Source organism: Aythya fuligula, chromosome 1 (genome assembly GCF_009819795.1).
Source record: "Aythya fuligula isolate bAytFul2 chromosome 1, bAytFul2.pri, whole genome shotgun sequence".
Classification (NCBI taxonomy): domain Eukaryota; kingdom Metazoa; phylum Chordata; class Aves; order Anseriformes; family Anatidae; genus Aythya; species Aythya fuligula.
Window position 1 is genome coordinate 4,560,757 of NC_045559.1, and position 24,329 is coordinate 4,585,085.

At 42.6% G+C, this 24,329-nt stretch overlaps 1 protein-coding gene across 1 annotated transcript in view; it reads left to right on the forward strand.

The window, feature by feature from the left end:
• TAF3 (TATA-box binding protein associated factor 3) overlaps nucleotides 1-24,329 on the forward strand; it is a 112,624-nt gene that overhangs the window by 66,730 nt on the left and 21,565 nt on the right. The window contains exon 3 of the mRNA XM_032201054.1: nucleotides 17,960-19,770. Coding sequence (XP_032056945.1) covers nucleotides 17,960-19,770 — 1,811 coding nt within the window. The remainder of the gene's footprint in view (nucleotides 1-17,959; nucleotides 19,771-24,329) is intronic.

Consider the following 24,329-nt stretch of genomic DNA (forward strand, 5'->3'; position numbering starts at 1 on the left):
GAGCACCCAGAGAGCTCAAAGCACATGGGGAGATGATCATCAATTAATCAGAATATATTATCAAATAATAATCACCAAATTATGAATAATTTGATGGAGGGTGTGGATCTTCCATGCGCCTCTGAGCTGGTCTCCAGCAGAACAGGGTCTTCAAATCTGCTTGAAATGGGAAAGTCGATCAGAGAAAGAGGTAGGGGAAGGGCTATTCCAAACCGCAGAGCTGGGGGAAGAGGGTTCATAGAGAGATGTCACTTGTTCCTTCGTTGGATTTATTTATTTTTCCTCGCTTGGAAGGCAGTCTGCTGTATTCCACATGAGATGGTCTCTGCCCTGGGTGCAGAAAGCTTTTTCATTTTATGAAGGGCTGCTTTGGTAGCGTGCTGAAAATGTGACTGTGACCTATTTAGACGGGTTAGAGAGGGGTGCAAAGCTCTCTGCACTAGGAAAAAGTATCGTTTTCCAGCTGGGCAGAAAATCGCATTTCTGCTGTAATAGAACACAAGAGCTCATTGAACACCGGAGTGGGGTGACTGAGCCGCCGGGGGAATGAAGTCTCCGCTTAAATATTCCATCAGATAGCAGAAATCCTGGGAGTCCAAGGAGCAGAATCATTGGCTTCAGCAGATGACCAAAAACTGCAGCTTTTTCTTCAGCCAGACTGCCCGGCTGCAGCTGAGGATTGTTTTTAGAGGCACTGCAAGATGCTTTCTGTCTGTATCCTCCAGGTTAGTCACCGAGCACAACCCTGTGCTGGCCAGGAGGCGACCCGCAGAGATCCATGCGTGGCTCAGCCTGCTTTAGAAACAGCAGCTTTGGGAACAGAGGCTTCTGTTTCTTAGAAAATCAAATGGTTGACCTAAACACTCGCAGCTGGGGTGGGGAGCTGCTGGAAATGGCTGGTGGTGGGGCAGCACGAGGCTTGCGTCAGTGATGCTGCAGCAGAGCAGGTTTGTAGGAGGAGGCAGTCTCTCTTCTTAGACCTGTGGTCAAGGGAAAAGCCTGCAAGCCTGAGAGCATGGTGCACTTCTGCCTTGTGCATCCGAAATTGTTTGTTTGTTTGTTTGTTTTTCCCATCTGTCCTTACTGATATAATAGGAGACCTCTCCTCCTAGTAAACCTGGTATTTCTTCCAGGAAATACAGATGATGGATTTTTTTGAAACGTATTTTAAGATTTCCTTAAGCTTGGCAGGTTTATGTTGTAAGAAAAATATTAATGAGCAAGAACTTCTGTGTTCGGTCCATGCAGGTGCTGCATGGTGCAGCACAGTTACCAAATTCCATTATGCAAGTTGGGCACATCTTATCTGGGCCTCGTGCTAGCATCACAGCAGCAAACTTGTTGAATTCCCCTACGTTATGGAAATAGCTGGTGTAGAACCGAAACTGTCTTACAAGTTTTGACACAAGTCCCTTTCAACCAACGGGGAACATATATTATTTTCTATCCTTCAAAGCTGCTTTTCTGCAGAGATAACGTGGGCAAGGATAGCTTCGGAGATAGGCGCTCACTCAGCGGAGGAACATTTCTGTATTACTCGCAGAGATAAGGCCGTATTAAGAACTTCCTCGGAGTTCTTACCAAAAATCAATTCTATCTTTTATAGTTCTCCAGAGATAATTCGTCCCTGTCCCCATCCTAATCCTCAGCAGGGGGACAGAGGCGGGAGGAGGATGCGGTGCAGAAGTGGATGGGACCGCCTCGCTGGCCTCTCGCTGTTAAATTCCAGGTTAAATCCCACCTTTTTCTGTGTGGGGCCTCCGACACGAGGTGCTGGTTGTGCCCACATCCCTCACAGCCTGCTGGCCAAAGCAGCTAATGGACTGCAAGGAATTCAACCCTCAGCCTTAAGAAACTGCTTCAGGAGCAATGCACAGTGAGGCTGTGGAGGAACAAATGCCAACATTGCCTTTATTTATTTATTTTTAGGACATCCAAGCAGTGAAGGATAGTATTTTTTCCCCTTCTGGCCATGAGAGGCAGTCCCTGTATAATAAAATACCCACTTAGCTGCAGTATAGTCTCTTAAGCAAAAGCAGAAGTGGTGGCTTCTGGGTTAGCTTCCCATCCTCATCCTACATTTAAAATGTTCAGCTCTACAACCATCATTTTGTGTGATGACGACCATACACAACTGGCTTGTTCTTTCTCAGTTCTGGTTGCTTTTTCCTCTGTGAGATGAGGCCATCGGCTTTGTTTGTCAGTGCTAATTCTTTGCCATCTGTAAAAATACGTGCCTGTGGCATGAGCAGGTTGTCCTGAAACGTCGGGTCTCTCTAATGGAAAATATCCCAAGAAATGGCTTGGCAGAAATAATATTCCCCAGCAAGAATGAATTCAGACTTTTATTCTGAATCAGGTGCCTCGTGTCTCTAAATAGGGGCTGTTCCCAAGCAGTTACAGAGCTTATTAATCACATTGCTTATGATAAATGGTATTTTTTGCTCCTCTGTCATTCAGCATGTCTGGCGGATGTCAAGGACAGTTCTCCAGCATTTGTCTAGCGTATCGAAAATGGAAATAATGTATTTACAGTTTCTCAGGTGTCCTGGCTAAAATTGTTCCCTGTTTTTTCTCCTTCCAGTTCTTTACACTTTCCGTGATAAATCACTACTTTTCTTTTTTTCCTTTCTAATTTGCAGAAGGCCTAGGTGCATGCCTAACACTTAGAGGATTGTCACTTAGAGGATTACAAAGGTGTCCTTGTTCTTGCTGGCAAACTTTATGGTTAGATTTTTTTCTCCCTGTAAGTCACATAAATTAAAAAAAAAAAAAAAAAGTTTTCTGCGCAGATGAATAATTTCTAGATTTTCATACAATTTTTTTTAATAGCCAGAGAACACAATATTTATCCCATGGTAGCAGATGAGTGTTAGAGACCCATGAAGAATTTATGGCAAAAGGAAACGTGTTTGTTTTTTTTTTTTATCAAAATTCCTTGTGCTTTTTTTTTGTTGGTGTTGTTATTTCATCCCACAGTTCTGGAGATCGTTTTGATTGAACTTAATGAGTTCCTGGCTGTACACAGAGTACACCAACGCTTTGTGTTTCTTTCCCTAGTCCAGAACTGGTGGAGGCGGGGGGGAAGCTTGGAAATAAAATGAGAATCTGAGGTCTGCCGGGCTCTTATCGGGCGCTTGAGACAAACTCAAATATATGTGGATCTGAAATTCTGTGCTAAAGGGTCTCCAAAAGAAGTGGTGGCAGGTCCTCTTCATCCATCTCAGTGATATTTCATCTTTGAGGGAGATGTGCAGGCATTATCTGAGGTTCTCGTCCTGCTGTCTGTCAGCTTGGAGCAGCCACAGGTCTTGGTGGCAGGGACAAGAGGGAATTGCCTTCTCTCATTTTATTATGGAATAACATAAGGGGAGTGAAACAACAAAATTTAGAAGGCAAACTGAGGAGTGAGCTCTGCTGAGTCAAAGATGCCATTAAGGAAAAATAAATAAATCTCCAGCCCTAGGTGATAATGGGATCTTCTGTGGGATGCTGCCAACAGGAGCCAGCCTCTGGTTTTGCATTTCTCTCCCCTTCCTTTGGGTTGGTTAAAGGATTAAATGGGCGAGCAGAATGGGCAGCCGTGCTCTGGGGAACCCCACGTCATGCAGGTGCCCTGTGGCCCAAGCTGCTGCTCCCCCAAGCAGCTCCCAGCTCCTGAGCTTTATATTAGAAACCAAAAAAGTCCAGCAGATGACAAGATAATTCATCATGGCTGTAATGTACTAGGAGGACACATTCCCGTGATTTAGGCTTTTGGTGACAAATTCACCATTTTAAGCAAGAAAATCAGCAACTCGGTGACCAAACTATGATTCTTCAGCTATCCCTGGTTTCTACCATAACGTATGAATAATAAAGCAGGATCGGCAAAAGATATATCTCTAAAAGCCTTCTGAAAGGAGTGAATGCTTCATGAGAATGAGGTGTAATTACTTTTTAATAACCGCTGAGATATGTCACATCTGAACAGCTTCTTATCTCTGAGAGTATCCTCGGGCATTTTGTATTTTTCTGGATGTGCATAAGAAATGAAGGCACGGTATCTGTCATGACAGGTGTGACATGGAGAACGGAGGAGTGGAGGGACTCTCCCTAAATGAGTGGTTGAGGAGCAGAGCCTGCAGGATGTACCCTGTGTGGTGGTGTAACTGAGCCGCCAACGATGCCTCCCGCTTACATTCTGGTTTGTTCCCCAGTTGCTTTGACTATGTGTCCACGTCCTCACCCATCCCATCTTTCCGTATTTACCCCTGAAATATTTATTTAGTAGAGCGCCTCCTTGTCTTATCTCCCTCTCTGTACTACTTCTTGCAGTCCAGTGTTTCATCAGCTCCTTGTATCCTTTCCTTCACTCTTGCCTTTGTCTTGCCACCGATTTCCTTCACCAGTTCAAGAAAATATCCCAAATGATACAAAAAGCAAATGTGTCCTCATCGCTTCTGCTAAATGTTAGTGATGGAAAAAGCTTAGGATGAGGGACAGGAAAAAAAGGAGGTGTAATGTTGGAAGGGGCAGGCCGTGAAGGCCAAGCAAAGGGATGCAACTACAAAGACGAGCAAGCATGGAAAAAAGAAGAAACGTAGAAATGGGGAAGAAAATCTTCAGTCTTGTTCATGATTTATTCATGCCTCGATGTGGGTGACTGCGGTAGTTCACAAACAAATGTCAGGTCCCTGCCCCGTGCTTTTACAACTGGAGCTGGGAAGTGGGAGAAAGCAATACACAAAACCTCCCGCGTTTCAATTTATTTCTCTGCAACGCATCCCAGAGCATCTTTCATTTTGGGGAGAGGAGGTAATGACAGATTGTTGTTGCTAATAGGATTTGGGTCAAACTGCTGCTTACTGTTTGGCACGTAACTAGATTAATAGGGTGGGTGTTCTTCAAAATTACATGCCACGGCAGGAGGATAATCCCCTCCCCACCGAATTTCAAGTCCCGCTCATCAGCGGAGGAGTTTGGCTGAGCATGCTCTGCAACGATTTATCCATTAAGACCCAAGCTTCCCCACCAGTGGCTTTAATCCCAGCTCGGAAGGAGCTGCCTTGCCATGGCTGAGCACGCCTCGTTCTGCCTGGATCCTGAGAATGCCAACAGTTCGAGCTCGCTCCTGTCCATAAATCTCCCCTCCACGCCCCAAAACCCATAAAGCGCACTGGCAAAGGTGGCACAAGTTGGGGTTTATGGGAGCTTTATCTGCTTTAGCCAAGAGCTGGAAGACAGCCGAGCAATTTAGGTTAAAAATCACCAAATTCCTGCTCTGGGTGCCCGCAGAGGTCTTCAGCTTGTGGCTTCTGTGGCAGCCCTCGGAGAGCATCTTCTGGTCTCCTGAGCATCTCAGCTCCCTCTCAGCAGGGAATCACCTGGGAGGCTGCTGGTCTCAGGGCCCCGAAATGGGAAGATTACCTGGGAATCTGACAACTCCAAAATGAGGGAGTTCTTTTTTTAGATCGGAGTGGAAAGTTAACGTTACGTAAAACTGCCTCCTGAAGCCAATTCCTGTGCTAAACTTGTTTTCATAGTTGGCTGGTGTTTTATTTTTTCATTTCTCCCAAGTGTCCAAGAAAAATCCTGCTTAGCTAAAAGACATCAATTCAGTTTAAATCAGGGTATCCAACCCTTTGAGGCCAGTACTGATGTGTGCGCACACAGTTCTTGTTTAAATTGAGGCTGCTGGTTACTGGCTCTTTGTTTGCTTCTCCACTCTCTCAGCTTTCTATGCAGAGGATGCTTATCTCGTAAACTGCTGAAAACCTAATTGCTGAGCACCTTTTTTTAAAAAAAATAATTTAGATGGAAAAGCAATATCCTGCAGAATTTCTGTGTATTTCTGTATAGCACCTATATGCTATTCATGCAACCCAACTTGGGGGGAAAGGATCTATTCTGATCGAGTTAACTTCTAGTTAAGCCTAATCATTTTTTATTTTTTTTAAAGCAGAGTTCAATGCAAAGCACTTCTCATTTTCCTTCACAATCAGAGCATCGTTTTTGCTTTGTTAAAGGACACAAGTTGCATCCCTTAGATACGCAGCTTGGGCAAGCCTTACAAAACAATTAGCGCGTCTTTCACATGGGCTAAACTTGATTGAATAATTACTCAAATAATGGTCAGTAATGGAATACATAGGGTTATCTCTTGGCTAATCCTCAGGTAATGGAGTTGGTGTATCTCTGATTTTTCTCATAGCGGTTCCCAGCGAGCAGAAGACTGAGGCAAAAGTGATTATGGGAAGTGGAGGGAGTCACTGGAGGCCAGCAAGGAAAAGGAGGCCTTATCTTAAGCAATTAATCAAGAAAACTCCTATTGTGGGACAATTATTCAAAGTTAATTCTAAAATAGCTTCAGAGCCTGAGGTCCTGGTTTTGTGTGCGTGTTTTGGTTTTGTTTTGTTTACTTTTAAGAATTTCGCCAAGGTCATTGGCTGGGGCAGAGTTTGCACCAAAACGAAGGCTGCTGCACGCTGAAGAGTGGGTTAAGCCTCACCCAACGTTGGCTTTTGGTGGTTGTCAAAACTGTATTTTATTTTTTTATTTAAAAATCCAAAGTTTCTAAAATTAGACAATCTTCTGAAACTTGTGTAATGTTTCAGACATCCGTAAAAGCATCATTTCTTGCATCCAAAAGGAGCATATCACAAATCATTTCTCCTTCATGTAATCATCACCCCAGTTCTCCTGGGGTACATACAAGACTGATATCTTTGAATCTCCCCTCAATTCTTTTTCTCTGGTTTATGCACTGCTTTTTGCTTAGCTCAGTCATCTTGCAAAGGCTTGCAGCAACTGCAGGATTGCAGGGCTGTTTTGTGACTGCACCGGTGGCTTTGCAAAAGGCTTCTCTCTTTCAAGTTGTCCCCCAAGCAGCTCTCGTTCTGTAGGAGCGCCCAGTAGCCTGCCTTGCTCAGTTTTAAGCCTCTGAGCTCCCTTGGAAGTGAGATTTATTTGAAGATGTTGCTGTGATCCATGAGGTCCTGCAGAAAGAAGCAATAGATTTGAGCAGCCGTCCCTGAAAAATTATAAGGTCACCGTAAAAAAACACGGGTTTTAAATTGGATGTGGTTTAAATTCTCCTGCAGCCTCCTGAACGGGGCTGCGTGCCGAAATGGGAAGCTGCCTGCAGAATTACGACTCGGAACCGTCACCCCATGCTCTCCTGGCATGTTTTTTTCCAGCCCTGCTGACAGCAGCATCTTGAACCTGACTTCAGCGCAGGGCTGCCCCGATGGGTCCATGCTCACACAGCCTGATGGGTTCTCCATCTTCCGACGGGCACCTTTGGCAGGGCAGGGTTGCAGAGGGAGGGGGACAGGCGTGTTCCCGTACAGAACCAAGCAGAGAGGCTGAGAGACAAAGAGAGTCACTAATTGGATTTGTAGCTGTAAGGAAAAAAACTCTTAAAGTAAACATTTTCCTCTCTTTAAGTCTTTCCTTGGCTCCTTTCGTGAAGACCGCCTGAAAGTATCCGTTCCGGGGGTGAACCCTTCCCAGCAAATTTAATTTTGAGGCTTGTCAAGCTTTATTAAAGCCTTATCATCAGTGATTTCCTTCTCTGCTAGATCAAGAAGATTGGATTTGTTATGGGATTCGTATTGTAGCTCGGAATTCTTCCCAGCAAATGGGGGGGGGAAACGTTTGTGCCGAGACGCACGCTGCCAGCACGCAGCGCCAAGGTCCCGCGTTGTGCCTTGTCAGCACAAACCCACGGAGATTTTGGAGGCTGCTCAGCCAAAATCCTAAGCTGGAAGCACGTATGTATTTCTGAGTTAGCATTTGCTTGAATAAACATGTTGCTCTGGATGACAAAAGTTTCCCTAACTGCTGCTGGTGTCCTTAATGAAGTTTTATACCCAGTTCCCAGCACCATGAACATCTGGTAAACACTTCTACGTGTGGCATGTGTACATATATTAAGAGAGAGGATGAACACATGCCTTCTTCTGACTTTGCAGATGTCGTAACTCTGTTAGCCTTAGTGGGAATTTCTAGTTCCTGGTAGGATGGTTTGGTTTTATTTTTTTTTAAATTTCAGTGATGTATTTTCATCTGTGCCCCTGTGGATAGATATTGAAGATCAGGGTTTTGTCCAACAGTGTAGTGGACTTCTTCCCGTTTATTCTAGAGCACAGCATCTGGTTGACATCTTTATTTAGCTCAATTCATATATTGAAAATAAACTTCTCCCTCTCCCCCAGTCTTTCTCATCTTCTATAAAATATTCTTGATTAGCTGTGGAATGCTCCGTTTCCCTTTCTTATCCAATGAAAACAATCAAATGTAAGGAAGAGTTTCTATATACATGCTCAGATATTTTTTTTCCAGTGCCCAGAAGTAACCAAAGCACCTTAAAAAATACCATTGTGGTTCTCACCCTGAGCAGCTCACCATTTGGCTTTGAACGTGCCCTTGCAATTGCAAGTAAGGCACAATAGGAAAAGGAGCAGAAGGACAATTAATGGCCAAATGAGTTGAAGTGAAAAGTTATTTGAAGGGGATTTAAACCTTCTTCACCTTTTTTACAATGGCAAAGTTGTGGTTTTGCCCTGCCTAATGGGAGTGGTGATGGTCTTTGACTAGGGTTGAGCCAAAGCTTCCCTCTGGTCAAGCATTTTTGCAGAATCTCCATCATGTGAGCAAGTATAGAGCACGTTAATATTCAAACTAGTCGAAATTTACTTTTTGAGGACATAAAGCAAGTCATGGGAGGATGCCCTTAATTACAGCTGATGGCAAGCTGAAGCTGGTGGAGGTGCTCTCTTGGTGGGGACTTCGTGCCACCCTTAGCATGCTGATGGCCACGTCCTCAGGGTTGGGATTTTGAGCTGAGCTGACCTGTCAATAGGAAAACACCTTTTTCCTATTCCTGTTCCTTCCATGCTGCTGCTTACACCTCGGACATCTTCCCTACACTGGTCAATATTGTGCCTTTACATATGGTCCTACAGGTAGCCCAGAGTAATAAATCCCTACAGTGTGCCTTTGCTGGGAGGTACAAATAGTTGCTTCGTAAAATATTTGTAAAAGTCTTTTTTTTTTTTTTTAGCATGGGAATTTATTAAAGGTAGAACCGTATATTTTCTTACACAGAACAGCAATATAGAGAAGGAAAAGCACTGTAAAAACCTTCAAAATGTTTATGTAGGTTCAGTGTATTTGTTTTCGCTGAGATCTGTGATACTTGAAAAGCTGGTTTGGAAAGCTCAGCCAGAAAGATTAGATATGTGGGTGCAAAGTGAAAAGACTGACCGTCTGCTTCCCTTTTGTCACGAAAAAAATACGTATAAACCCCTCATATTACATCTGAGAGTTGGCAGATACAGATAATGCTGCGTGGATTTGGAGTCTTTAGATCACAAATTTGATCTTTGCAGGGGGAGCGGTGCAGAGTCTTGGTTGTAACAGAAATCCTGCCCAGAAATACTCACGGGGAGATTATGAAAATGCTATAGGTACCGACGCTGGCTACAAAGATCTACTTGTGCATATGTCTTTAAAGGGGGGAAAAACTCCTTAATACACAGTATTACCATAGCTAGGCCCTATTATACTATTGTAATCATAGCCGAAGCAAGAACGGTGATTAACGATGGCAATTTATTGTATCTGACGAGTGGAGAAAATAGGAGATGTTGTCGTTATCATAAATCATATCATAAATAACCAAAGAGAAGCACTCAGAAAGCTTGTGTGGTGTCAGCAGCAAGGCCTTTCAGGCACGTTAGCCCAGGATGTAGCCATAGAAACCCCAAAGTCATATTGTTATCTTAGTCTTGCTGCAGTTATGTGATACAACAGTATTAACATATAGATTAGGCCATTTATAATACTAGGTGTCATTTCAGGTTGGCTTGCTTATATAGCATTTTAGTTTTTTATTGTGCCGAATGTTAGGGAAACGCTGCATTTTTCCAGGTCAGTATATAGCCATTTATAACAGATCAGCTTCACACCTCTGTCAGTCTTGCTAATGTACTGTGTTATTGATTGGTTGTACTGTGTGAATTGTCATTGCCTAATTACCTCGTCTTTGCTAATAATTTCATTTTTTGGAAGTCAAATGTTCCTTTGCAGAGAAAATCTCCACTCCTGCACGCATGCGCCCGGGAAAGTTCCCCACCCTGGTAAGGACCGGACATCCATGATGATAAAAAACATGCTAAAAAAGCACGCAGATTTGTCCAGATTTTGTCACGGGGAGGTTTTCTCCCCCCATCCACGCTGGGATCTCGTAGCACCCTCCCTCCTGCAGCTGTCAGGGGAGAGGCTCCGTCGCAGGTGAGGCAAAGCAGCACCAAGGTGACCACAAAAAGCCTGCCCCACCGCCGCGCCACGTTCTCACACGTGGTCTCGCTCAATGGCTTCCTAAAGATGCTTCTGTGGTTGTTTTTGCTTTACATCCAGAGGCTTCACAACAGCTTCGTCCACGTTAGCATAACGTTGCCATGCACATGCATTTATTTGTATACGGGATCTACACAAACCGCTGATCCACTAGTAAGAAGTCAAAGAAAAAATAAAGTCTCCCTCTTTGCATGTAGACAGGAGTTTGCTTGCTGTGTGCAGCCCAAATGCGGGACTGATATTTTGTCGGGTCAGAGAGAGAGACCGTGAGCTGATAACAATCTGCCAACTGTGTTTTTCTGTCTTCAGCAGGAAGTTGGGTGTGTCGTTTTAAGAATCCTGGGTAGTTTGGCTTGATAAACATTGCATACTCTAAATGTAAAGTATTATAATGAGGACCTCCGCTAGTAAGTATTAAAAAGTGCTTTTTTTCTCTTGGCATCCAGTATCCCAGAGCAGCACTGGAAGCTAAAGTTGCACATCTTACCCTTCCTTCAGCCAAGATCTGATGCCGCCAAGGGATGCTCCACTCCTCAATCCTCTTCTTTCCCACACCCTTGAGCCCGAGACGGGTTTTTTACTTTGCCAACTGGACAGAAAATATATTTTCTCTCTTTAATTCCCCCCCAGATATATTTCCATCTGAGTTAGACGGTTAAGTCAGTTCACTATGGAGGAGGGTGATGATAGAAGAAGGGAGGTGTAGGACTTCTCTCCAGACTTCCCTAGCCCAAAAGTTTGCATGTTAACATCACAGACCAGATTGATCATTTGAGTTCAAACCAACAGATCATCTTTCTTATTTCAGCCTGGATTAGTTCCCCATTTTTTTGCCTACATGCTTGATCCAGGACAAAAGAGGGGATGGGATTGTACCTTTTTAAAGCAATCCTGTGATGTAGAGCTATGGCTTTAGTAGCCATGGTTTGTTTCTGGTGAATTCTGGATTTCTTATTCTCATATTGGTGTCTAAACTTGAATTTCTTCAATGATTTCATACCAAAAAATGCCTAAGGAAGAGTGTGAAGCAGTTGTTCAGCAGAGAGGAGAGGTAACTGCTTTGTGAGGTCTGGAAATTCACCTGTCCTGAGCCAGGTTATGGCTATCATCTGGATTTCAAGATCTCATCATTAGGGACGGAGGGGAGTTTTGTTAACCACGTGTAGCTTTTGGACAGGTTGAAAACTGCTTTTGGAGTTATTCATTGAGAACTGCTTTTGGAGTTATTCATGAAAGTATACATCAAGCCTGTCAGTCCTGTTGAACACCTCCCAGCCAGGTTCATGTTGGTTGTTGAAGAAGCCACCAGGCCACTTGGTCCAAAAATCTCAAATACGACTCACGAGTCTGGATGCTTAACTTCAGGCACCTCTGACATCCTCTTTACCATCTTTCAGTTTTGTCGGCAAAGTCACCAACCACACCTGAAAGCTCTGAGTTTTATTTTTCAAATACATTTGTGGTTTCTCTGTTTTAGAACATAACCGAGAATGAACTGGAATGAACTCAATGGCAATTTCAGTGGTCAAACTGGAGACACGTGGAAAAAGAGCTCCTGCTGTGGTGCAATATTACCAGCACTCTTCCCAGGCAAAGACTTGATTGGAAAATGCCCAGGGTTGGTAATAGGTTGGTTGATCTCCTTTATAGGGCACAAGAGAAATGTGTCAGTGCATCACCTGTTTGGTGAACAAGTCACATCAGTGATTAGTTGTCTTCATGTGACGGAGAAGTTCTGTATATAAATCCAGCATTTTAGACTCAAAATGCATTGCAGGTATCGTAGTGTGTTCATTTTGCATTAGGGTATCAGGATATTGGTCTGTAGGGTATCAGGATTGAATTTTGTTGCTCTTGCATCAATTTCCTTTACAGACTACAAGCACGCTTTCTGTTTGTTTTGGGGAAAAGCCATTGTTACTACAAGGTAAAGAGATGCACCCTATCGTGGCATAAGAAAAAGTCCTTTCACTGTTAGCAGAAGTCAAAAGCCTCTACTTATTAGGATATGGTAGGGATATTAAGCTCTTGATTTAGTGCCTTACAATTTCCCAAAAGATATTTTTAGCTTAATCTCATGCTTTACCTAGACAATAGGAAAATTATTTTGGTCTGAAGTAAAAGGAAAGTTTGAAGTCTGAAGGAAAGTATATGGTATTTTTTCATTGGAAAGTTACATATAATGAGGTGGGAAGGATCACTTTCTTGTATTTGGGAATCTGAGCTGGATTATGTATAAAATCTTCAGCTTGACATCCGTGCTTGGAAAGAGGGATGAATTTAAGATTTCAGTATAGGCATTGCCACATTGTGCCCTTTCCTGTGTCCAAAGTTTCCTTAAAAAACAAATTCCATATCGAGGCAGAAGGATTCAGGGACCAGATATAAGCACAACTGTGTGAGAAGGAAATTCCCCAACTGATACTGGATGAGACCTACTGGCTGGTCTATATTTGGCGCTTCTACATTCCTCTAGAAAACAAAAAGTTCAAGTTCTGTTAAAAATAAAGGTTATGTAAGGGATGTAATTGTTGAAAATAAGCATGTGTGGATTGTATGGAAGTAACAGCTCATCCAGAGATGCATCCAGCGGGTTAGCTCAGATAGCTGATAATATTCGTCTGGCATAGTAAAGTTATTATCAAATACAAAATGCTGAAACCTCATTTTTCTATAACAGTAAGAGTTGGCTTCCACAGAAACTTTTCCTGCCAGAGTTTTGTGCATTTTCTATGTTAGTCGTTGCATTGAAGCTCAGAGGTTGCTGTTAGCAATATTTCGTTGTGCTTTCTTCAGCAAGTGGCGTCCAGGTGAGGCCAGCAGGTCTGCCCACATCATCCTGTGCTCAGAGGTACTGCATCCTTCATTGGTCTCCAGGTCTTAGCGGGATGCTTTTCTCCTGCCACCACCCTGTAACCTAGGGAAATACTAATCCAATTTCCAGAAGAGAGGCTGGAGCTTTGCTTAAATTAAATACCAGCTGACAGATCATGTTCTTTAGGACTTTCTCTAATTGTAAGTGCTTGGACTGCTGTCTCTAAAGGTATCGAGAAAAGGTCTGGTAATGACCAAGATGATGACAATTTTAATTTTCTGTATATTTTATGATATATATATGTGTGTCATAGTTTTTCTGGCTTGAAGAATACCTGTACATAGGTGCCTTTCTCTTCAATCAGAAGAGTTTTGCAGATTTTTCCCTGCTTTTCCTTTCATCTGACCTGTTGCTGAAAGAGCAGCGAGCCTCCTGTAATGGGGCAGCCGGGGAAGAACCACTGTGTGCTATGGGTGATTGCGTTACTTCTTCTGCCATAATCACAGAACTTCTGTTCCTGTGTCAGATGTAGGGACAAATAGTCCCTAAATCGTCATGAACTTGGAAGTTCATTACCAAAGTGTTGAGTATTGCTGTCCTGAAACCAAGCCATGGCCAAATTAAGGAGGTGTATATTCAATAAGCCTTTGGTTTTGGAATCCCTGCTGCTACAGGAACACGGTGTACAAAGAAGGAAATTTTGTGCTGCTTTAGTGGTTTTTCGTTAAAAAGGTGCAGGAGTTTCGGTTTCTTGCCTGATCTGTTCAGCTTTAAAAGCTTTTCCAGGATTTAAAGTGGTGACAGATCCCCGCTGCTTGCATTTCAGATTCTAATGTTCTCCATCCTGCTATCCCGAGGAGCTACATATTTATCAAATTCAGCTTTTACAACAGCTCTGCAAGGTGAAATTATCATCACTTGTCAGATGGGGAGGCGGCAGCACGCGGTGTGACCTGCCCGAGCTCGTGCTGCAGACCTGCACCCGGAGAGGGACGGACTCCTTGCTCCCTTTCCGTGCACCTGAACTTCAAAATCATCCTTTTGTGGAAGTTCCGTCCTGCATATTGCCTCTGATACACTCCGGAACAAAATGCTGTCTTAATAACCACTCTTCTCGTGCCTGTCAGCTTGTTTTATTTCAGCAGCAGCAAATCCATGTTTGGGGCCAAGCTCGCCCCTCCTGGATCGTGGTGCCTCCTTTGAACCCAGGCTCTGCATATGGGGACAGCCGACGTAATAAACAACTGCTCTGTAAAGCTTTAGGAACGTGAGCATTAATATTGATCCGGCACTGCTTTCTCTAACAACAACAAAAAAATATATATGTATCCGTTATCTTGAGAAACCTTCCAAACAGCTCCAGTCTCCTTTCATTACAGGAGAGAGTTATTAGGGCAGATGGCCGAGGTGATATCCGTTTGACCTAGAGATGCTAACTCAAGAGGAGGATCATTAATAAGGTGGTCGGAGATAGGGAGAGATCGCCGTAAAGAGGGTTAAGAAGCAATCCGGTGCACAAAGGCTTGCACAGCAAGAAGTGCCCGGTACCGAATGAGATGGGCAAAGGTGACAAAGTGGCCGCACGATTTTAAATACTCATCACCGAGTCAAGCAGATTACCTTTAAAGGCTGATGGTTTTTGCCATGCTCAGTTCCTGCTCCATCATGAATCCTCCTGGAGAAAAAAAAAAAAAAGGGCCCAGAGCTCTTATATTTAAGACAGAGATTGCACTTTCTCTAATTAAAAAGGGAAAAAAAAAAAAAGGCGCTTTATTGTTTTTTTGCCATGGCCACAGCTGCAATGGCTCAGGTTTGAAAGCTGCTGTCTGGCAGAAAACCAGTCCTCGCCGAGGATCAGACTGTGGCCTTGTTCCAAGAGAAATTTGGGTTTCATTTGACCAAGATAGGATTCCAGATTGTCATCTGAGCATGTCTGAAAAGTGGTGAATGTGTGTCAGTAGTTAAGTGCTCGTGAACTTCCTTAGTCCCTGGATTGTTCAGGACTGACCCAGGCAATTTTTTCCAGATGTCTGGGGGAATCCAAGTCCTTAGCAAAGGGCTGGTAATGCTTCTGCTTCCTTGCTAAGTTGTCTTTGTGGCTTGCAGGAATGCGCATGAAAGCTCGGAGCCAAGACACCCCGATTTCTGCTCTCACCTCTCCAAACTGCACTTTAACCTCTTCTGCCCTTCCCTGGCATCTCCGCACGAGATCATAGAAACTTCTCGGGTCTGGTGCTAGCTTTACTTGGCCTTATAAAAAAAATAAGCATCGCCCTTTTTTGTTGTACAAAGCTCCAGTTCCTGTTCTCCGAACCTCCTCCAAAATTGTTTTTTCGCTTTTGATCCGGCAGCTGCTCGTTTTCGGCAATCCTGAGTAGGTAAAACATGAGAAGTACCTTGGGATGGGAGGGAGTTACAAAAATATGAAATATTGCAGTGCACTTCGGTGAGCCACAGTGTAACCGGGGGGCTGCTTAAGCAGGCACCATGCAGAAATCTTTAGAAAAAATCTTGAAATTATTCTAGTAATATTTTTCTAGTTTGTTTTTTTTTACTATTGCAGTAGCTTTTCATCCAGTTTAGTCACTATGATACACTACTTTTTATCCTCGTGGTTTTTACATTAAAATATGTTATGTTTCCATCTCTAACGTGTGGATGTGCAAGCCCTGTCTTTCCTGATGTCTGAATTTGGCTACGCTTTTTGTCTTGTGGCCAAGGCGGAAGACTTCGTTAAATCCCAGCTTTACCGTATGGTGTTTGTTTTAAATTTTATCGCTCTTTAAAATTGAAAATGAAAACAAACTCTTCGCAGCAAACTAAGTACTGAATGGGGTTGGGAGGGAATTGCTCGGTAGCAACCGATGCTGGATGACATCTGATGAATGCTAATTCTTCATCCCCAAAACAATTTTGAGCAGATGAAGGGAGCTGATTTCTGCAACAGCTTAAACAGAGATTGAAATGACTTCCATGATCTGGCAGCAAATTTTTTCCCACAGAGCAGGTGCAGGCTCGGTCCACAGTGATTTCTCAGTTATACTCTAACTTTGCTGTTTCAGAAATGTAATGTCAGTGCCCAGCCAGGCAAAACCTAACTCCCTAACATTTCTGTTTTTCACGGAAGGCTAAGACTTTATCCTCAGGCAAAGTCTCCTCTCTGGGCTGGCTGCTGTAAATCCTCTGGGCCCTGGCAAAAGCCAGAGTTGCTAGCTCATTTTACTTAATTTGTGATGCTGGCAAGATTTGTGCTGCAGCCCAGGGCTCTTAACTCAACTCTACTAAATCAGAGCATTGACACATTACAGTAGAGAAACCTCAGCACGGAAAACCTGAAAATAAATGCCTCCCAAAGAGAGATTTCAGAAAGATGCTGTCTTACGAAGCTCCAAACAGGGTTAGTGTTACGAGTTGCTCAGTGTTTACTTCACTAAAACCACCTGCTCATTAAGAAGCTGGGCTTTATCCGCTAGCATAATATGTTTTTTGCAGGGATGGAACCGGCGTGGATGTAATGACGCAATTACAACCAGTGGAAATGTGGCAGCATAAAACTCCGGTGTGGATGTTCTTATTCCAGACCAAAAATCCTTTTTCCTGCTTAGATAATTCCATTTCAGAAGTGAGGAAGTGTAGCCAAAAGGATAAAGTGCTTGACTGTGGTTCAGGAGATCAGAGTTTCTCTTATTCTCAAACCTGCACTGGCTTTTCTGAGAGATCTCAAGTGAATTTTCTCCTTTCTCTGCACCGTAATGTCACACATGTAAGACTGAAGATGGTCATAGAAGTAGGAAAAAAACAAATAATTGCAATTAAAAAATGAAAAAAAAAACAACAGAGCAACCACACAGGTGATGTCCACACTGGCTTGAAACAGTGGGTGCCTGATGTTCATACTGGGCATGTTTGGGGGTTTGTGTTATTTTCAAAAAATGGCTTTTTTGGTCTCATAGCCTGACTGCCCACTTGTGGCTTGAGCTTAGGTGTGTTCCTCTGGCATTATATCTTTCATTTTGGTTTCTATAAAGCAAGAATCCAGCTTATGCACTCCAGGATTACTCCATGGTGTAAACAGAGTGACACGGGATGATAGGAGATGGCTTCCAAAGGCACGCTCCTGAACCAACACGCGATGCAGAGGTGTTTCCATATAATCGTAACAGATAATGTCCGCATACAGCAAGCTCTTGAGATAGAATCAGAAAAAGAACCTGGCAGGTTGAACGGGGCTCAGTCCTCTGCTTTAACCTTCAGGCTGCGCCGCTTCAAGAAAAACAAATCAGGTTTAGGAAGACAGTTTCCTAGTAGTTAATCCACCGTCAAAATGCTGTGATATATAAGCAAGACAGCTAATTCCAGTGAATTTTACTTTGATGTATACTTTGCAGTCCACTTTGTTACAGCAAAAACCACTTCAGCCTCTCTTCCTTTGTTTAAAATGAATGAAGCAGGTTCATGTAATCCAAACTGATGCAGTAAGAATTAATCAGGGCATTTTTATACATGACTGGTGCTTCAGACCTGCTGTGAAAGGTCTGTCACCATGGGTGAGGTATGCTCTCGTGTCCTGTGCTCATGGGTTTGGTGTTAGATTTGAGGTAAGGAAACCTGCCAGTTGTGATGGTGGCTGTTGCTGAGAAGAAGCACCTTGTTTTCCTTCCACGTAGACCAGCAGGAGCCTGTTGGATGTCCAGTTCTCTCTTTTGGGCTGAAATTCCTGGGAACTTGTGATGCTTTTTTGTTTCTGTAAAACACATTTTGAATTATCCTAATGCTTTTTGTAAATGTTCTTTGTTACAGAAGAGGAAGAGGAACAGGTGCCTACCGATGGAGGGACATCTGCAGAGGCCATGCAGGTGCCACTGGAAGAAGAGGGAGATATGGAAGAGGACGAGGCAATTAATGATGAAAATTACTTGAGCAAGAGACCGTTAGAAAGTCCTGAAGCTGAAGAATTCCCACCTGTGAAACGGCCCAAACTATCTGTTTCTAAAGGTGATGCTCTGGATGGAGCTTTGGAGCCACGTGAGCCTCTTAGCTCAATAAATACCCAAAAAGTACCACCAATGCTTTCTCCAGTTCATGTTCAGGACAGTACGGACTTAGCCCCTCCTTCACCAGAACCACCAATGTTGGCTCCTATTGCAAAACCGCAAGCGCCCAAAACTATAGAGGCAAAGCCATTTGCACCCAAAACAAAATCCAAAACAAGTTCTCCAGGGCAAAAGACAAAATCACCTAAAACTACTCCCTCACCAGTGGTTGCTGGAAGCCCCATACGTTCACCAAAAACTGGATCCAAAGAGAAAAAGTCACCAGGTCGCGCCAAGAGCCCAAAAAGCCCCAAAAGTCCAAAAGCTCCTGCTCATGTTCCCCCACCACCTGTTAAGCCTGAGACACCAAGCAGAACCCCTGTGGCTGCATTAAGTGACAAGATAGGAAAGGAAAACATTCAAGTAAAACAAGCGCAGACAACACCTGAGCCTGTCACCAAGCCAAATATTGAAAACCAGACTAAGAAATTACCAGTAATGGACAAGACTATTGATGATTCAATAGATGCTGTGATTGCTCGTGCGTGTGCAGAACGAGAACCTGATCCCTTTGAGTTTTCCTCTGGTTCTGAATCTGAAGGGGAGATTTTTACCAGCCCAAAAAGACTTTCTGTTTCAGAGACTACAACTCCTAAACCTTCTGTTTCTGCCAATAATACCAGTAAGGCAGGAGCAACCCCAGTACCTCCATCAGGTGGGACTTCAAGCTCAGACATTTCATGGACAATGGATGACTCGATTGATGAGGTCATTCGAAAGGCAAACATGGGGACACCTTCTAATCCACCTACCAACTTCACTTACTTCTCTTCTCCTTCTGCTTCACCGCCAACTCCAGAGCCTCTTCTCAAAGTCTATGAGGAGAAAACCAAGTTGGCTACATCAGTAGAAGTGAAAAAGAAACTGAAAAAAGAGCTGAAGACAAAAATGAAGAAGAAAGAAAAACAAAAGGAAAAAGATAAAGAGAAAAACAAGGAGAAAAATAAGGAGAAGGAAAAGAACAAGGAGAAAGATAAAGACAAGGAAGTAAACAAGGAAGCGAAATTTCAGTGGAAGGAGCTACTCAAAGATGATGATCTTGATCCCTATAAATTCAAACTAAAGGACTTTGAGGACACGGACACAAAAGTAAAGTTGAAAGATGGCAATACCAAAAAAGAAAAAGAAAAGCATAAAGATAAAAAGAAAGAGAAGGAGAAAGGTAAAAAAGACAAGGATAAGAAAGACAAAGAGAAACTTAAAGATAAGGGTAAGGAAGATAAGATAAAGGTTCCATCAGCACCTCTTGTGTTACCTCCCAAAGAAATGTCTTTGCCCTTGTTCAGCACACCAGCTGCCATGAGGCTTCCCGGCATGTTACCTTCCTTGTCTCCAATGCTTCCTGAAAAACTGTTTGAAGACAAAGAGAAACCAAAAGAGAAGAAAAAGGACAAGAAAGAGAAGAAGAAAAAGAAAGAAAGGGAAAAAGACAAAGAAAAGGAAAAGAAGGAAAAGGAAAAGGAGAGGAAAGAGAGAGAAAAGAAAGAGAAAGAAAAAGAGAAACACAAACATGAAAAGGTGAGTTGTATAGAAGAGTTGACACGGCATATTCATTTGAAAAGTACATGTGGATTCCTGTATTTGCTGCTGAGCATTCAGGTGATGTGTGATTACAGGTTTGATATTAAAAACAAACAAAAAACAGCTCAAAGTAAGAAGTCCTCCGAAAGTTTCAGGCATCATCCCAGCTCTTTGGGAGACAAAACAAAGGAAGTTCAACTTTGTGAATTTGAAATGTGAGATTGTCTTACATTGCTTTTTGGTTTTGGTTTGGTTTTTTGTTTGTTTGTTTTACCCCAAATTTCTGGTTTTCCTCAACTCACTTTTCACTTTGAAACACACAACAAATGTATGTACTGTTCCAAGGCACAATTTTTGTTCTGTAAATTTCCACTAGTGGTGTCAGCAACGTTTCATAGAAACTTCAAATTTCGTTTCTAGAAGTCCACTGTTTCAAAGATTATAGAAATCTGTAGATTGCCAAGTGGGCATAAGTGAGGAGCAGGAGTTATTTGTCACTATGTCAGGAGAAAAAGGAAACAAGTTCACCATTTACATCACATTTCAGAACTGCTACAGAATCCTCCATTAGCCAGACCAAAGCCTTGTTGCTCTAATTTGATGGCAGTAAGGAAATTGTTTGCAAACTATGGTCTAAGTGCATACACTGAATGTTCAAATATCACCTGTAGTTTTGAATTTGAAGCTTGAGAGAGAGAAAGGGACAACTGATTTCGAAATGGGCTGAGCTCCTACTTCTGTAGCTCTTACTGATTTACATCAGCTGAAGACAGTTTCTTCTTTCCAATATCACCTAATCTTCAGAATATCTTTAATATATAAGAAATGAAACCAGCATATTTGCATGTTATCAGATTTGAAATCCCATTAGAAATGGCTCCCCTAATTCAGCATTTGCTGTACTCTTTGTCACTTCACCTTATAATGTGCATTAAATTGTTAATACAAAAAAAAAAAAAAAAAAAAAAAGAAGAAAGAGATTGTCGTGGATACAGATAACCTTGGATACAGGATTTCCTAAATCTCTGTCCTTAGCATTAGGAAGCACTACTTAATTTCTGGTTTTACAAAGATTCTCTTTGCGTCCTGCTTTGAGGATGATACTCAGTTCATACAAGCTCAGACTTGGGATATTCTTCGCTTTCCATTTTTGCCACTGTGAGAGATCGTACCCTGTTGTGCTACCTGGTAGACTTGAAACAAACTGCTGAGTTCAAAATTTAGACTACTTTTTAAGTAGAAAAATGGCTTTTCAGTGCAGAATCCAGCTGATCGGGGAAACTAACATTTGTCTGCTGTGCATGAATCAGTGATTGACAGAGTGGTGCTCTAGTTGTCCATGTTAATTTAATGTCCAAGTTTGAGGCTGCAAAACACTGTTTCATGGGCTCCTCATTTGGTCTGGATGGCAGCTGTCTCCCTGCCCCTCATGCTCAAGGTGTCTTATCAGTATTTCATTGAGAATTTTGGGAGAGTTTCCTCAATAAATTAAATACTCTTATATAAAATAGAGATAAGTTGCTTGTTTTTCATACATTTGATTTTGCGTTTCTTCTTCAATTCTCTGAATCTAATTTGATGTAGAGCAATATAACAGCTACACAAACAAATACAAACTGATAAAGCTTGAGTATGGACTGAATATATATACATTAGGAAAAAGAGTTCAACAGTAAGAAAAACTTGGACAAATTAAATTGACAAAGCTGCCCATTACCTTGGCAAAAAGTCCCTGTCAAAAGATAAACTTTAAAGCTAGAATGCATGAAAGAATCCCCAGATAGAATTAAAATTTAAACTGATTCTTGATAGATAAGCTTTTTTTAAATCCACCTCTTTGCTTCAAGTCAGGATTTTAAAAATAAATTTCCCCTTTAAATCTCTTGAGCGATTTTCATTTTTTGCAAGGCCGCACTGCTGGTGTCCTGGAAAAATGGAGAGTTAGAGCTTTATCAGTTGGTGCCCTGAGGTATGTGGCAAAGAAGCTAAATCCTTGAAGATTAGCAAAAAAAATGCAGCACATGGCAATAAGGGGCTTATATGACTACTAGTATTAGTTCAGGTGAAAGAAGTATTGCTTATACATAAAACTGGACAAATCCACTGACAATGTATTTTTAGTTAGCTACAAAGGAGTCTTATATTGCTGGACTTTACCTCTTTGGTGATTTGGGAAGCTTAGTAATCCACTGTAAATGCTCTTCTGCTGGCCCCAATTCCCAGTATTACTCCCGAATGCTGCTCTTTCCTTTTAACCCCTAAAAGTACACGTTTCCTTAATTTAGCTTTTAGATCACGCAATGACTTACTTAGGCAGCGGTCGTGCTTTAGGAGCAAATGATGGAGTTACTGCTCGCGACGCATCTGCTTTGGAGGTATAAGTACAACCTGGAAGGTAGGTTTGGGGGCTGCTGAAAACTTCAGCCCCTGCTGGCCATTACAAACCATCAGACACGTTACATAAAGCAGTAAGTAGCAGCTGTTGGTGTTCTTAAACAGAAGAGTTTACTCTGTATAAGAATCAATGGTAACGTTTCTATTTTTTTGAGTATAATTACAGTTATTATGCAAGCATGTGCCTCATCCTGTTGGGGAATTGAAGCTGGTTATACCATTTTCCGTGTAATTTACCCCACATTTTTGGACAGAAGGACTCAGAGAAGTACCAAGTACTCCACATAAATGGCTGAAAGCAGAAGTTAAAGCCTAAAGTGTTCAGTCTCAGGGCTGAACAAGAGGAGACCGGGTAGGGCTTGCAGCTCTGTGCTCTGCTCGAAGTGTTGGGGTGCTGCCCTGGGAACCCAGAGATGAGGCTGGGAGCAAGGGTGCTGCCCTGCATGTGGTGCCAAATTAAGAGCAGACAATTGAAGCAGTTACACCCCGCTTCTACGACAGAGATTACCAGGCATGCTGTAGGAATGACTGAGCAGCTCGTGAAGCAGCTGCTGACCCAGTTTCAGCTAACCTTAATACGCTGAGCTGTAAACTAAAGCAGTCGAGGAACAGCCTCACGAGCAAGGGAGCCGTCCTCACATCGGGGCCGGGCTTGCCACTGCTGTCCCAAAGTAAACAGCTCTTACTCGTGGGTGAAAATCTTGCCATCGGTGCCAAGGAGGACCAGGATATCCACAATATCGCTGTGAATGCTCCTTAATTTTTGTTCTGCTCCAACCCTGCACACAAAACCATTGGTAAAAAGATGCTTCCTCTCCTCTTGCATCAAAGGATAAGAGTGTGGATTGTTGCGGAGCCCAGTTTTCCTCTCAGAGCAGACTGTGCTGTTAGTGTTTGACATAAAGAAGTGTTTTATGTGCTTTTCTTCTGCCATATGAGCCCCTGCCACCATTTCTTAGAACAGCTTTGCGATATATAAATAATAATGCAGAGGATGTTGATACAAAGGACCAATGAGGTAGGTATCTTTGTGTGCTTGAAGCACAGGCTTCAATACCATGCCTTCATTCAGTGGATGATGCTACAATCTAAAATGCCAGGAAAGCAGCTAAAAGACTTACACGTGGAAAGCAGCAGTGAAATTGTCCCAGCCAGTGGGAGCTCCAGAGATTAAAAAAAAAAAAAGCCTCTTGCAACATTGCAGGGGCATGACATAACAAAAAATTGGGCTGTATAAACAAAAGGGTAGAGAGTAGCCTGTGAAGCAGGCTGATACATACCCACAGAGAGCTTTATCAAAAAGTGTGGTTAACAGTATCAAAACAGAAATACTGCACAAGCTGCAGCCCTTCTCTCTGGAGTAGACATCTCCTGATGTCCAATTTTTTAGACAAGGTGTGTGGCACAGAACTTTGTCCTTAGCAGTCCTAACAAGTCCTACCTGAGCCCTTCCCTTCTGGCCTGCTGTCTCCTGCACTAGTCTGTGCTGTAAATTGTTTGTGTGCCTTCTCTTTCTCTATGAAAGTATTTTAAAACAGATTCTTGCCACCAAGAATTGCTCAGGTTTCCATTCAGTGTATGCTTGCTCTTTTTGTCTCACAAGTTCTTGGGCCGTATTTTACTAAATTCCTGTTTTATTAAATACAGTGATGCACATGCTCAAAATGTGATCAATCTCTCTCCTTGTGCATATATATATACATAAAATGTGTATATATAAATATATATAATGTGTATTTATATATATTTCTCTTATATATGTATATAAGTGGAGCAACTTCTGTATGGAAAATCATTAGAGTTTCACTGTCAAATCTGAGAAGATTCTGTACAGGTGTTGCAAAGCAGTAGCTTTGGCTGGCTCAAAGTTGATAATTATGGCAGAGTTCAAAGAGTTTACGGACATATTCTAGTGATCCAAATCCACCAGATACCGAGTTTGGAAATCAGGCCATCTGACTTCCAGCTGGAAAATAACCATTAGAAACCTCAGCCAAACTGCATTAAAAAGCAGTGATTCTGTTACGTGTGTGTGGATAAGCACTTTCATAAAGAATTCAGCGTCGGTGCTTGAGGTTTATTTGCTTTTCCTGTGTCTAACTTTGATTGAAGAGTGCCACAGTACATTTATGTGATGAATCTGGGTAATAATGGCTTGAATT